At 38.3% G+C, this 16,165-nt stretch overlaps 1 protein-coding gene across 5 annotated transcripts in view; it reads left to right on the top strand.

Annotated features, from left to right (window-relative positions):
* Nucleotides 1–8,905, top strand: part of ARAP2 (ArfGAP with RhoGAP domain, ankyrin repeat and PH domain 2) — a 200,308-nt gene extending 191,403 nt beyond the window's left edge. For all 5 annotated transcript variants that reach the window (XM_061164524.1, XM_061164525.1, XM_061164526.1 and 2 more), the window contains one exon: nt 6,432–8,905. In XM_061164524.1, coding sequence (XP_061020507.1) covers nt 6,432–6,812 — 381 coding nt within the window. In that variant the 3' untranslated portion in view covers nt 6,813–8,905. The remainder of the gene's footprint in view (nt 1–6,431) is intronic.
* The last annotated feature ends 7,260 nt before the right edge of the window (nt 8,906–16,165 follow it).

Here is a 16,165-nt window from a genome sequence, read left to right as displayed (position 1 = left end):
AGAAAATTGCTTCTAAAATTGTTGACAGATTGGTGCATTTGGTGACTTCCCATTTCATGAGCTGTCTTGCTTTCAAGAGGTTCATTTAAAAGTTGTATGAGAATACCTCCTCCAAGCAAGGAAGGCTTCCTGGAGGCAGTAACTTCTAAAATTAATTGAGTAAATTAGTAGTGAGTTAGAGGAAGTAGGTTGTTGACAAATCATACATGAAGAGGCAAACAGTGCTTAAGAACACACAAGCTAAATGATACCGATGATCGGCCCTCCTACTTCTTGGGTTCCTTCTTAACTTGTCTACATTGTGCTCAGCTTTTATCTGTAAGCTCCTAGGGATAATAAAAAGCCCTTACTACATAGGGTAGTATTCTCTCTGCTGGGAGATGAACTCCATTTCAGATCCTCATTTCCATTCAAACAGCTTTCTGTGACATAAACTGGCATCCTCTGGACCAAGCCACCTCTTGCTTTCCTAATTTCATAGTTTATCAGTCTTTCTTTTTGAATTATTAATACCTTAAGGACAGTGAAGCACATAAAGGATGCCTTTTTCCCCACGGTATCAATGCCCTTGGCTTTCCACACAACACACATGGCACTCCACATACCATATCATCATACAAAGCACTCACTTTCACATCCTCTTGATTTTTATCAATTCACTTCACCACCCCTCCCCACCTTCATATAAAGTTATATTATTTACTTTAATATCATAGTTTGACTTGAAATTTTAACATTATATGTATTAATGAATGTGTATGCGCTAAATTGGTATGCTCAAGAATGACATGGACTTCAGTTACAGCAACAGGAAATAGTCAAGAGATATTGAGGAGTAAAGAAGTTAGTCGCAGAAATGAGGTACCTGATGAATAGCACAATGGAAATTTCAATAAGATAATATAGTTCAGTTCAGTTGCTCCGTTGTGTCTGACTCTGTGACCCCATGAACTGCAGCACACTAGGCCTCCCTGTCCATCACCAACTCCCGGAGTCCACCCAAACCCATGTCCATCGAGTCAGTGATGCCATCCAACCACCTCATCTTCTGTCGTCCCCTTCTCCTCCTGCCCTCAATCTTTCCCAGCATCAGGGTCTCTTCCAATGAGTTAGCTCTTCGCATCAGGTGGCCAAAGTATTGGAGTTTCAGCTTCAGCTTCAGTCCATCCAATGACCACCCAGGACTGATCTCCTTTAGGATGGACTGGTTGGATCTCCTTGCAGTCCAGGGGACTCTCAAAAGTCTTCTCCAACACCACAGTTCAAAAGCATCAATTCTTTGGCGCTCAGCTTTCTTTATAGTCCAACTCTCACATCCATACATGACCACTGGAAAAACCATAGCCTTGACTAGATGGGCCTCTGTTGACAAAGTAATGTCTCTGCTTTTTAATAAGCTGTCTAGGTTGGTCATAACTTTCCTTCCAAGGAGTGAGCGTCTTTTAATTTCATGGCTTCAGTCACCATCTGCAGTGATTTTGGAGCACAGAAAAATAAAAGTCAGCCACTGTTTCCCCATCTATTTCCCATGAAGTGATGGGACCAGATGCCATGATCTTAGTTTTCTGAATGTTGAGCTTTAAGTCAACTTTTTCACTTTCCTCTTTCAGTTTCATCAACAGGCTCTTTAGTTCTTCTTCACTTTCTGCCATAAGGGTGGTATCATCTGCATCTCTGAGGTTATTCATATTTCTCCTGGCAATCTTAATTTAAGCTTGTGCTTCTTCCAGCCCAGCGTTTCTCATGATGTACTCTGCATATAAGTTAAATAAGCAGGGTGACAATATACAGCCTTGATGTACTCCTTTTCCTTTTTGGAACCAGTCTGTTGTTCCATGTCCAGTTCTGTTGCTTCCTGACCTGCATATAGGTTTCTCAAGAGGTAGATCAGGTGGCCTGGTATTCCCATCTCTTTCAGAATTTTCCACAGTTTATTATGATCCACACAGTCAAAGGCTTTGGCATAGTCAATAAAGCAGAAATAGATGTTTTTCTGGAACTCTCTTGCTTTTTTGATGATCCAGTGGATGTTGGCAATCTGATCTCTGGTTCCTCTGCCTTTTCTAAAACCAGCTTGAACATCTGAATTCACGGTTCACGTGTTGCTGAAGCCTGGATTTTAAGCATTACTTTACTAGCATGTGAGATGAGCGCAATTGTGCAGTAGTTTGAGCATTCTTTGGCATTGCCTGTCTTTGGGATTGGAATGAACACTGACCTTTTCCAGTCCTACGGCCACTGCTGAATTTCCCAAATTTGCTGGCATATTGAGTGCAGCACTTTCACAGCATTACCTTAAAAGGATTTGAAATAGCTCAACTGGAATTCCGTCACCTCCACTAGCTTTGTTCATAGAGATGCTTTCTAAGGCCCACTTGACTTCACATTCCAGGATATCTGGCTCTGTGTGATCACACCATCGTGATTATCTGGGTCATGACGATCTTTTTTGTACAGTTCTTCTGTGTATTCTTGCCACGTCGTCTTAATATCTTATGCTTCTGTTAGGTCCTTACCATTCCTGTCCTTTATTGAGCCCATCTTTGCATGAAATGTTCCCTTGGTATCTCTAATTTCCTCAAAGAGATCTCTAGTCTTACCCATTCTATTGTTTTCCTCTATTTCTTTGCATTGATCACTGAGGAAGGCTTTCTTATCTTTCCTTGCTATTCTTTGGAACTCTGCATTCAAATGGGAATATCTTTCCTTTTCTCCTTTGCTTTTTGCTTCCCTTCTTTTCACAGCTATTTGTGTGTCCTCCTCAGCCATTTTGCTTTTTTGCATTTCTTTTTCTTGGGGATGGTCTTGATTCCTGTCTCCTGTACAATGTCACGAACCTCCATCCACAGTTCATCAGGTATTCTGTCTATCAGATCCATCCCTTAAATCTATTTCTCACTTCCACTGTATAGTCATAAGGGATTTGATTTAGGTCATACCTGAATGGTCTAATGGTTTTCTCCACTTTCTTCAATTTCAGTCTGAATTTGGCGATAAGGAGTTCATGACCCAAGCCACAGTCAGCTCCTGGTCTTGTTTGTGCTGACTGTATAGAGCTTCTCCATCTTTGGCTGCAAAGAATATAATCAAACTGATTTCGGTGTTGACCGTCTGGTGATGTCCATGTGTAGAGTCTTCTCTTGTGTTGTTGGAAGAGGGTGTTTGCTATGACCAGTGTGTTCTCTTGGCAAAACTCTATTAGCCTTTGTCCTGCTTCATTCCAAGGCCAAATTTGCCTGTTACTCTAGGTGTTTCTTGACTCCTACTTTTGCATTCCAGTCCTCTATAATGAAAAGGACATCTTTTTTGGGTGTTAGTTCTAGAAGGTCTTATACATCTTCATAGAACAGTTCAGCTTCTTCAGCATTACTGATCGGGGCATAGACTTGGATTACCATGATATGGTTTGCCTTGGAAACAAATGGAGATCATTTTGTCATTTTTGAGATTGCATCCAAGTACTGCATTTCAGACTCTTTTGTTGACTATGATGGCTACTCCATTTCTTCTAAGGGATTCCTGCCCACAGTAGTAGATATAATGGTCATCTGAGTTAAATTCACCCATTCCAGTCCATTTTAGTTCACTGATTCCTAGAATGTTGATGTTCACTCTTGTCATCTATAGGTAGTATAAGGGAAACTATAAAAGTAAAATTGATACAGAACAGGATGATTGTATTGAAGAGACTAGATGACTAGTGCATGCTGTCACTTCAGTCGTTTCCGACTATGCGACTCTATGGACTGTAGCCCGTCAGGCTCCTCTGTCCATGGGGATTCTCCCCGCAAGAATACTGGAGTGGGTTGCCATGCCCTCCTCCAGGGGATTTTCCCTACCCAGGGATCAAACCCATATCTATCTCTTATGTCTCCTGCATTTGCAAGTGGGTTCTTCACCACTAGCACCACCTGAGAAGCCCATAATTGGCCTCTAAATTACTACATCAGAATCCCCATGTCTCTCTGCCAATAGTTGAAAAGAGAACTGCCATTATGATATATAAAACCACTCTATATTGATCCTTGATTTTCCTGAGTAGTAGATACCAAGTGAAACTTTTAATAAGATTCATATTGATTTATAAACTCCCCATCACATCCCTGTGTTTAAATAGCCATCATTTTTATTAATCCTCTCTCATTTTTCTTTTTATACTGTGATAAAATACATTTTCCATTTTAAGCAGTTTACATGCACAATTCATTAATTACATTCACATGGCTGTTCAGCCATTCTAACCTATTCTAATGAAACTTTGGAATTAAGGTAGATACTAAACAACTAACTATTTCTTCTTCTCAGGCTTAGAAGTATTTCTCTGAGATGTATAATCATGAGCTTATCAGAAAATTCTGAATTGTAAAATTATGTCCCAATCTGCTGGACTTTAGGAAGATAAAACAGAATATGATAAAACAGAATATGGTAAAATATTACACATTTGAATTTTTTTAACCTTTCTTCATCCCTTATTCAGAAAATATTTATTGGTAATTTCCCATCTGCAGGCACTGTGATAAGTTCACTTATCAGTGAACAAATCAAACAAAAGCTAAAAACAAAACCCTCCTTGCAGTGTGTTGAGTTTCCAGCAGCATTCAGACAATCACAAGAGGTATGAATAGCTTACTAGAATACTAGAAAGAGCACTACGGAGAAAAATAAAGAGGTGAGGTGTTGCCCTTTGAACATTACATTGGACATCCTTAGTCAAAACACTGCTTATGCTACTTAGTTCCATTTTATTCAAAGTAGTATTTTTTTATTTTATGTTGGAGTATAGTTGATTCACTGTATTGTGTTTCAGGTCTACAGTAAAGTGATTCAGCTATACATACATATGTATCTATCCTTTCTCGAATTATTTTCCCACTTAGGTTATTACAGAATATTGACCAGAGTTCCCTCTGCTATACAGGTCATCTGTTTTAAGTACAGCAGTGCTTTAAGTAGTATAGTCATTTTAACCATATTGATTCTTCCAACCCAAGAACATGTTGCCTTCCAAGCTAGATTCTTTGGGGGCTCCTCTTCCCATTGCCAGACCCCCTGGTTGGAAAGCCTCATGTGAAGCTCAGGACTTTCACTCCTGTGGGAGAACTTCTGTGGTATAGTTATTTTCTAGTTTGTGGATCACCCACCCAGTAGATATGAGATTTGATTTTATCATGATTATACTCTTCCTACCATCTCGTGGCTTTTTGTCTTTGGATGTAGGTATCTTTTATTTTTTTTTATTTTTTTTTTGTAGGTATCTTTTAAAGGTTTGTGTGTGTGTTTTTGTCAGTGGTTGTTCAGTTTTTTGGCGTTTTCATAAGAATGAGTAAGCACACATACTTCTACTTGCCATCTGCAAAATAGTCCCATTCTTCATGTTACATCACCATTTTCATCTTTCTCTCGTTTATAGCACAATAAAAATTTTTCCTTGGATTTCTTCTGTGCTTTGCAGTTTTTATGAGGGAATTTTGAAGAAATTCCTTCAACTCTTGCTTGTGAAAAGGAAAACAATTTATGCCTTCCCACTTGCCCCAACTCAGTTTTTTGGGTAGCCTTTCCCTGTGGCTCTGTACCCACGAGATGCTTGCTTCTCTGTTGTTGGTTCTTTTATCTCACATTTGGTTAGGTTGTAAGCCCCTTTGAGAATCTGACGAGAGTTCTGGATGACAATACTTGCCCAGTCACAAGATGCCATGGATGACTGGTTATGAAAGCACACCTCTGTCCCAATGCAGGTTGTCTCATTGGATTTCTGGTGCTTGTAGACACAGTTGACAGGGTGTACTCTAGTCCACTGATACAAAAGTGGGTTTTAATACATAACTATATATTCCTTTCAGTGTTTTCACAAATATCTGTAGGATTCTAATAGGCATTATATGGGGGAAAGATTGCACTAGTCAAATATTTTTGGAGGAGAGAAAAAAAAAAAGTAAGTTGAACAGCTTTTTCTTATAAAGTATTTCTCAGCTTCCTTAATATGTATTGTGAATCTCAAAGAGGGATCTATTACAAAGTGTTTTTCCTGGACTTATGGCCACAGAGACCCCCGTTTTCCTCTGTACTTTGGGTACAGCACTGTAGGAATTACAGATGCATGAACATGTGACACATCCAAGCAGCAGTGAATTGAAAGAGGCAAGTTTAAAATGGGAGTCAATTTGAATAACTAGCTTGAAAGACATCTTTGAAGTGGTATGTTAAATGCTTGTTAAAATGAATTTCCGTGATCTCCATTTCAGTTGGTTTTGTAGCTCTGAGATCCATCTATAAATTCAGACCTGCTGCTAGTGCCAAAAGTCAAGTTAGAACCTAAGTCATAGAAATAAACTCTAATAAAAGAAGCATCAACTTTTATGTGCCATGTATTCTTTAGGCAGAGTAGGCCAGATCTTGCTTCCCTCTGAGATGTTTTCTTTTATTTCAAGAGTGCAAAAGCAGAACTTGAAAGGCTGCGGCTCGGGGCCAAGCGTGACCAAGGTGGGGATGGCACCTTAAAGGAAAAAGCGTCCATCGTGGCCCAGTGCCTGGAGCAGAAGGACGAGAAGCTTCGAAATCGAACCAGAAAACACCGGAGTTTCAACTGTCTGGAGGACACAGAGGCTGAGGTCTTTCCAGGGCGACAGAAAGGTCATAAAGGCCTAAAGACACTGAGGAAGACTGAGGACAGGAATGGCAAAGATACTTTGGACTGCAATAATAAGTTACCACCAAAAGTCATCGAAGAGCTTAGCGTGGTTCTCCAGCGATCAAGAACTGTTCCCAAAGAGGTACAGGCTGAGCAGGTGGTGCAGAAGGAAATAAAATGACTTGTCCTACAAATAATTTTTTTAAATATTGTGTATAGTATCTGAAACCAAACTATTTCATGCTGGGTGAGATGTGTTTAGCTATCCTTAACCATTTAAAGAGCAATTTTAAACTATTAATATGTTTGTATATATGCGATAAGTGTAAGATTCACTGTGTTGTGGTCTGAACAAAGCTTGTACAGTTCGGCTCTGTTAACCTTGCGTAGGAAGGCACTGGGTTACTTTGAGTGGCCAACCTTTTGAAGTACAGTTGACCCCTGAACAACATGCGGCAGGGGTTAGTGTGTTAATTTGTGTATAATTTATAGTCAGCCCCCATATCCGAAATTCCTCTGCATTTGTAGGTTCAACTGATTGTGGATCATGTAGTGCTATAGGACTCACTTTTTAAAAATATCCACATATAAGTGGACCCATGCAGTTCAAAACCCACATTGATCAAGGGTCAACTGTAGGTGTCTGTTAAGTGGTGTAAATTTATGAACAGAAATTGCAAACTGTACTGTATTGTATAAAATGCTGTGTGTAAATGAAGCCTATGAAACTATATGTAACACATTTTGCACTTTGAGAAACCTTGTATTTAAAGTTATCATACGTTTTTAGGTTTACATAGGGTCCAACCTTAGGGAAAAGAAAGGAAAGTGAGTTGAAAAGGGGGAGGATTTATTTTAGTGGCTGCCTATCAAACAACACTGAGGTTTTAAAAAAGAGGCCAAGAATTAACACGTCCTAAAAGCCAAGGAGGTCAGGTTGAAATTCATTCTAGCTTACTGTTGACCAGACCTTGTTCATGAGAAACTGCTTGTTAAGAAAATAATCTAGGACTACGTATTTCCCAAGATTAGTATTCAGCCAACACACATGAATAAAGGCACTGGCCACTGTTCCCGTGGTGTCAGTGAACCAAACGCAGTACAAGCCCATTCACTACACTTCAGTTCTCTGCAGGTGGCTGCCGAGGGGAGACTTACACTGCATTGACGGGATCATGAATCGGGGACCGGGCATGGATGCCACTTGCACTGTTGCTATGTACGAACAAATAAAGAGTTCCTTACTGGAACTCTGGTCATTCTGGTACGAGCAACAGTCATCCTCACAGGGTTTTACTGTTTTTTTATTACTGTTTTACTTTGTATATTCATTTCTGAAGTAAGACTGAGTCGGAATTTACTGAAACTGTACAACATATGGCCATCTGGGGGTAGGAGTTAGATTAATTACTATACTTTTGGGAGCGACTAGTTCCCTTTTAACCTAATCTTTTTTTTTTTTCTTTTTAATAAAGCAGGAATCTTCTTCCTGTGCCTAATAAATAATGACAAAGCCCTCTATTTTTAATTCCACATAAAGAGCAGCTACTAGGTTGGCTGTTTTTCTCAAACAATACCATCTAAATTATAGTTGGCAGGGGTAGCACTTTTCATCAGTTTCTTTAGAATTGTATTAGGTCTGGTGAGTTTTGATCAAAATTATTTTACTAGTAGGTAGCCAAGCTTTATTCCTACCATTTCCTACCCCCCACCTCTGTTTTTCAGGTGTCTTGTCAGAATTTATCAGTATACAAAGGCCCGTACTTTTTTCAGTCCCATCATAGTGCAGTAATATGCTGTTAAATGCTCTGAATTTCTTCATTACAAAATACTGATCTCTTATACCTGGTGGTGATAAAATAGTTTACCAAGGATATGTGATATTTATTCTTTAAATCCACATAGGTTGGAATTTTCTTTTTAAGAGAGAAACTGCTGGTCAGTTTATGAAATAGGTGGCACCGCTGGGAAGCCTTCATAGCTATAAAGCAAGAATCATGGTGTTTAGAAAAAAAAACTAAAACTATTATTTCTAGTAAATGGTAATATTTATGTTTTATGAAATAAGGGGACATGAAAATTATGCTGGATAATGGAACAGTATCTGGATTTTTTTTTACCTGCCTTATTTGAATACTTTTGAAATTTGAGCTTAAAATCTAATAACTTCTATTTCCCTTCCTGTACAACTGTCTCCATTTTTCAAGTGTAAGATAAGGGCTAATGATGACATCTCATATATTTTGAGTAAAAATTAAAATTGTTTTTCAAGTCCACCTGAATGTGACTGTTTTTTTCAAATTAACCACCTTCATCTTTTGAAAATAAATAAATAGATTGCATTTTTAAAAATTTTTCAATATATACTTCAAACTGTTAGTTTTTTAACATGTCGGTATGAATATTGTTCTCTTTTAAATGATGAATATATGCAGACATGAAGAAACAAATTGGTGGTACTCTTTCACTTCTGTAGCCCTAAAGTTAATAAAATTAAGCAAAAGTAATTGAAGCAAAAATATGATGTCCATACAACTATATTATTTGCTAATTTGGATTTATATTTGATAATTTTTAATGCTAAAATATACAAACTGTATTGTGAAAGTAATATTTTCGAAAATTCACCAAATTTATTTGGATAGACTGTAGTATCCAAATATTTGCACATTTCTCACACTTCTGATAATTACTTTGAGGAGATGATGAAAGCTTACATAAGCTCATCAAAATTTGCACCAAAACTTTCATATTATTTGCTCAACAAAAGACAAAATGTGAACAATATCCTGTTATGTGTACAATCATCAAATTTATTTCTAATCATCTGAAAACAGCACAGAAATGAATACTGTAGTTAACTAAAATTTATCTTCTTCACATCCCTTAGTTATTATTTTTAACAATTTTGTGTTGAAAACGTTGTAAATTATTTTGCATATACCTATCTTCTCTGGCATGGCTACTAATGTTTAATGTAAAGTTTTTAATAATTGACATATCTGTATAGATTTGAGACTTTTTTGTGAATTACTGGATTAAAGTTCAGAATCTAAATGTTCTCATCTGAGAAGTGGGAATAACCAATCTTGTGGGCTTTTTATGATGACTTATATACAGTTGACCCTTGAACAACACAGGTTTGAACTGTGCTGGTTCATTTATACATGAATTACTTTCAGCAGTAAATAATACAGGACTACATGATCTACTGTTGATTGATTTCACAGACATGGGGAGCAACTAAGTTATATACAGATTTTCAACTGGGTAGAGGTCAGCGTCCCTATCCCCCACATTGTTCAAGGGAATGAACTGCACAGTCCACTTTTTTGTGTATTTTTTCAATAAATATTCAGTAGGCCCTTTGTAATCACACATTCCACATTAGCAGATTCAGCTCACTGTGGACTGCAGACTTAACATGCTATTAATAATTGGCTGAATCTACAGATATTAACCCGTGAGGATGAAAAGCTGACTATGGGTATCTTCAGATTTTAGTATACATAGCAGAAATGCCAAGAAGGCAAAATGGTTGTCTGAGGAGGTCTTACAAAATAGCTGAGAAAAGAAGAGAAGTGAAAGTCAAGGAAGAAAGGGAAAGATACACCCAACTGGATGCAGAGTTCCAGAGAATAGTAAGAAGAGATAAGAAAACCTTCTTGGGTGAAATGAATAAAGGATAACAACAGAATGGGAAAGACTAGAGATTTCTTCAAGAAAAGTAGAGATACCAAGGGAACATTTCATGCAAAGATGGGCGCAATAAAGGACAGAAATGGTATGGACCTAACAGAAGCAGAAGATATTAAGAAGAGGTATCAAGAATACACAGTAGAACTATACAGAAAAGATCATCATGACCCAGATAACCACAATGGTGTAATCACTCACCTAGAGCCAGATATCCTGGAGTGTGAAGTCAAGTGGGCCTTAGGAAGCATCACTACTAACAAAGCTAGTGGAAGTAATGAAATTCCAGCTGAATTATTTCAAATTCTAAAAGATGATGCTGTGAAAGTGCTACACTCAATATGCCAGCAAATTTGAAAAACTCAGCAGTGGCCACAGGACTGGAAAAGGTCAGTTTTCATTCCAATCCCAAAGAAAGGCAATGCCAAAGAATGCTCAAACTACTGCACAATTGCACTCACCTCACATGCTAGCAAAGTAATGCTCAAAATACTCCAAGTGAGGCTTCAACAGTACATGAACTGAGGACTGAGAACATGGATTTAGAAAAGGCAGAGCTACCAGAGATCAAATTGCCAACATCCGTTGGATCATAGAAAAAGCTAGAGTTCCAGAAAAACATCTGTGTTATTGACTACGCCAAAGCCTTTGACTGTGTGGATCACAACAAACTGCGGAAAATTCTTAAAGAGATGGGAATACCAGACAAACATACCTGCTGCCTTACAAATTTGTATGCAGGTCAAGAAGAAACAGAACTGGACATGGAACAACAGACTGGTTCCAAATTGGGAATGAAGTACATCAAGGCTATATATTGTCAACCTGCTTATTTAACTTATATGCAGAGTACATCACGAGGAATGCAGACTGGATGAAGCACAAGCTGAAATGAAGATAGCTGGGAGAAATATCAATAACCTCAGATATGCAGATGACACCACCCTTATGGCAGAAAGTGAAGAGGAACTAAAGAGCCTCTTGATGAAAGTGAAAGAGGAGAGTGAAAAAGCTGGCTTAAAACTCAACATTCAAAACACTAAGATCATGGCATCTGGTTCCATCAATTCATGGCAAATAGGTGGGGAAACAATGTAAACAGTGACAGACTTTATTTTCTTCTGCTCCAAAATCACTGCAGATGTTGACTGCAGCCAGGAAATTAAAAGACACTTACTCCTTGGAAGGAAAGTTATGACCAACCTAGACAGCATATTAAAAAGCAGAGACGTTAGTTTGCCAACAAAGGTCGGTCTCATCAAGGCTATGGTTTATCCAGTGGTCATGTGTGGATGTGAGAGTTGGACCATAAAGAAAGCTGAGTGCTGAGGAATTGATACTTTTGATCTGTGGTGTTGGAGAAGACTCCTGAGAGTCCCTTGGACTGCAAGGAGATCCAACCAGTCCATCCTAAAGAAATCAGTCCTTAATATTCATTGGAAGGACTGATGTGGAAGCCGAAGCTCCAAATACTTTGGCCACCTGATGCAAAGAAATGACTCTTTGGAAAAGACCCCGATGCTGGGAAGGATTGAAGGCAGGAGGAGAAGGGGATGACAGAGGGTGAGATGGTTGGATGGTATCACTAACTTGATGGACATGAGTTTGAGCAAGCTCCAGGAGTTGCTGATGGAGAGGGACACCTGGCATGCTGCAGTCCATGGGGTCGCAAAGAGTTGGGACACTACTAAGCGACTGAACTGAACTGATGCTGAAGCTGAAACCCCAATACTTCGGCCGCCTGATGTGAAGAACCAACTCATTGGAAAATTCCCCAATGCTGGGAAAGATGAGGGCAGGAGAAGAATGCTGACAGAGCATGAATTGGTTAGATGGCATCACTTCTCAATGGACATGAGTTTGAACAACCTCCAGGAGATAGTATAGGACAGGGAAGCCTGACATGCTGTAGTCCATGTGGTCCCAAACAGTAGAACACAACTTAGCGATTGAACAATAACATAAGCATGGACAAGGGATTATGATGATAAGAAAGTAGTCGTACGCTTAACCTCTCCACTGACAGACAATGTCTTGGAACCCTTTTCCAACAGTTATACATGATCTAGGGACACACCTGAATAAAGACAGAACAATTAGGCAATGACTTTCCTCTTTTGAGGAAAGACTTACCACCTAACAACTGTTGAGATCATCCATGCACTGCAATAACCAATAACCTCAGTGGCTGACACACTCATCCTCCCAAGCCCACACTATGCTGCTGCCATTGCATTGAAAGGCTAAGAAGTGATTTCCCACTCCAGAAACATAAAAATTTCCATTCCCAAAATAGAGATGACTGGTGACAACACCCAAAGCTCTGGACAAACACCAAAACCTGGCACTTTCAGCTCATTTCTGCTGAGTCCCTTTTGTTTATTAAATCCTAGCAACATAAGCCAACACATTGTTCAACAGTTCACTTAAGACTTCATTCTACACATTGGATCCTTTATCAGGTTCCTCATAGCTCCCACAGGGGAGTGTCCATGGCTCTTGTTCCTACAAGTGCTGCCTACAACAAAAGCAAATAGCATAAATGAGCCCTGGTTCCAATGCAGTAATCTGTACCTTCATATCCTTTCTACAGATGCTTACCCCCAATGAAAGGATTTTTATGTTTTATTTTTTTTTAATTGAAAATTGTTTGGAACCTGTTCGAAGTAACCAAGATGCCTGAGTAAATTTGTATTGATCCTAATATTTCTAATCATTTTCTGCCCAACTGCTCAACTAGCTAATAAAGAGACTAGGAATCCTTTAGTGAGGATTTATTCTTTGGCAGATGAACTTAACTTTTGCCTCCAAGGAATCTGTCTGGTTTGTGTTTTTTTAATGCATTATTCTAACTATGGGCTTCCCTGCTGGCTCAGACAGTAAAGAATCCACCTGCAATGCAGGAGACCTGGGTTCAATCCCTGGGTCGGGAAGATTCCCTGGAGGAGGGCGTGGCAACCCACTGCAGTATTCTTGCCTGGAGAATCCACATGGACAGAGGAAACTGGCAGGCTGCAGTCCATGGGGTCACAAAGAGTCAGACACCACTAAGTGACTAAGTGACACACAGCACATTCTAACTACAGACCAGTTCTTTTCTTTGCGTGAAACAGAATTGTGAAACTACACAAGCAAATGGAATAGAATGGTAATCGGTAATCCCAAATGCATAAAATTACCCAGTTGAATAATGAAATTAGACATCTAACTAGTAGTTTAGAACAAGTTAGAAATAACATATTTGATATGCTATATCAAATTTATAAAGATGTGATTATGATTATAGATATTTTATAAAACATAATGACCTCTTTTACTTCACCTCAGGAAGAATAGTGTGTGCACAAAGCCAAAGAGCTGACTCATTGGAAAAGCCCCTGATGCTAGGAAAGACTGAGGGCAGGAGGAGAACGGGGTGACAGAGGATGAGATGGTTGGATGGCATCACCGACTCAATGGACATGGGTTTGGGTGGACTCCGGGAGTTTGTGATGGACAGGGAAGCCTGGTGTGCTGTGGTTCATGGGGTCAGAAAGAGTTGGACACGACTGAGCGACTGAACTGAACTGAAAGCCAAAGAATGCTATGTACTCATTCCAGATAAATCAGATCTTAACTAAGATACTAAAATCATATAACAAAATTATCAGAGCTGAGGCTTCTTCCTAAGATTTTAGTGGACTAATAAACCTAATTTACTGGCAGATGTTGTACTCATGTCTACAGAGGGATTCAAACACTTTTTAAATATTTTGAATGAGCTCTTACACAATTAATACAATTTAAATACCAGAAACATTTAAATCATTTCTATCAGTTGACTGTTCAAATGACAAAATCAACACCAGGAGTTACTGTATATTTTAAAAGGTAACCTGTCAATCAGTTCAAGTCATTAAACTTGAATACTAAATTCCTGGTGATATACATTTTAAAATACTACTGCAAAACAAACTCCTGTCCTCATCTGCAATCAGCAATCATTAGAAATGTCCTATAAGTAGCCTGCAGGCCCGAAATCCTTCAGGGATTTCCCATTTTGCTGCAGGACAGTGCTTAATAAATATTTCTTGAATGACTGCATGGATAAGAACAGTCATCAGCTTTACTTACTGAAAATTATTTCCAGATTTTGATAAATGTTTATCTAACAGTTTATGGTAATCGTGTAATGTTTTTTGGTTAGTGTTATTCTGCCTATTCAGTTGTTTATTTTGCCTTTTTGCTGGCTTTTTCCCTCCATTTGTTAATGGTATTTAAATAGAAAATTGGGAGAGTCTCTTCTACTTGTTCTATATAAATGTCATTTTATATTGGAAATCTAAATCTGGTCTCAATTTTGATTAAAATTCACTTCTCAGCTTGGTTTCTGAAGATATATATCCTTATAAATTGTTATTGTACTTCTGCAACAGATTAAAATTTGTCTTTAACTTAAATGTCCCACTTAATAGAAATTCAGTAGCTTTTCTACTTACCAATTATAATAGAAAAAATTTTGACTGTGAAATATAGTTGCCAATTTTTCCAGTTTTTAGAATAGAGCAATAACTGACTATCAAATGCCAATGGTTTATATTCATAAACAGTTACATGAGCTATGCCTTTCTGTTCCAGACAAAGAGAATTTGGGGATATAAAAAGGTTATTGCTAAAACTACTGCAGACGAATAATCCAGGTGCTGCTCTGATGTTTCTGGGGATGAAAACCCCTTAGTAAAGTTGTACATTTCATCAGTACAGTCATGTATTGAGCATTTACCAAGTGCAAAGCATTAGCTAAGGATATATAACTTGCAAGATTGTTTTCATAAAACATAAGGTTAACATTTTGCTAGTCACATTCCCAAATACCAATATTTAGGAAACATTAGTTTCCATTTTATTCATTCTATTGTATTCACTTTTTTTATTCCACTTAACAATGATTTATGATATCTACTTTATAGCTGGTATTAAGCTAGTTAGCAATCCCATAATTGGATCTAAATTTATAAGATAATCAACCAGGTGAAGAACAAGAAATGGGACCAGGGTTCATCCACAATGCTGATAGCTTGCCAGCTCTCTGAAATTTGAGGTAAGTTGCCTGATGATCCACTCCACCTCCAGGTAAATGCAAACTCTCTTCAAAGAAACTATTTTTACTTTAAGAACTCTTCAAGTTTTAGTCAACTATTCAAAAGGTGTGTAAATATTTTATAAGTACAATTTGAAATATTTTTATATTTTTCTTTTAATTAGAGAGACATTATTGTTAATGTCTTTGGTAAATGAAACATCAGCTAGTTGAATGTATGGTAGTACCTTTTTAAGTGGCATTCACTTTTAGAAATATACAGCATTGTGGTGGAAAAACATCATATGTGAAGTAGGTCCCCTTCATGGATCACAGCCTTGTCATGGCAATGGGGCTTACCTAACTCAGTGAAGCATTGCCATGCAGGGCCACTCAAAATGCACAGGTAACAGTGAAGAGTTCTCACAAAATCTGGTCCACTGGAGGAAGAAATGGCAACCCACTCCAGTATTCTTGCTTAGAGATCCCATGGAAAGTATGAAAAGGCAAAAAGATATAACACCAGAAGATAAGCCCCACAGGTCCTCAGGTATCCAATATGCTACAGGGGAAGAGCAAAAGGCAACTACTAATAGCTCCAGAAAGAAAGAAGAGGCTGGGCCAGAGCAGAAATGATGCTCAGTTGTGGATGTATCTGGTGGTTAAAGTCTAATGCTCTAAGAACAATATTGCATAGGATCCCAGAATGTCGGGGTCATGAATCAAGATAAACTGGATGTGGTCAAGCAGGAGATGGCAAAAGTGACCATCAACATCAT

The sequence above is a fragment of the Dama dama genome, chromosome 17, assembly GCF_033118175.1.
Source record: "Dama dama isolate Ldn47 chromosome 17, ASM3311817v1, whole genome shotgun sequence".
NCBI classification, from domain to species: domain Eukaryota; kingdom Metazoa; phylum Chordata; class Mammalia; order Artiodactyla; family Cervidae; genus Dama; species Dama dama.
Note: the sequence above shows the minus strand (reverse complement) of the source record. Positions and strands in the feature narration are given on the sequence as shown.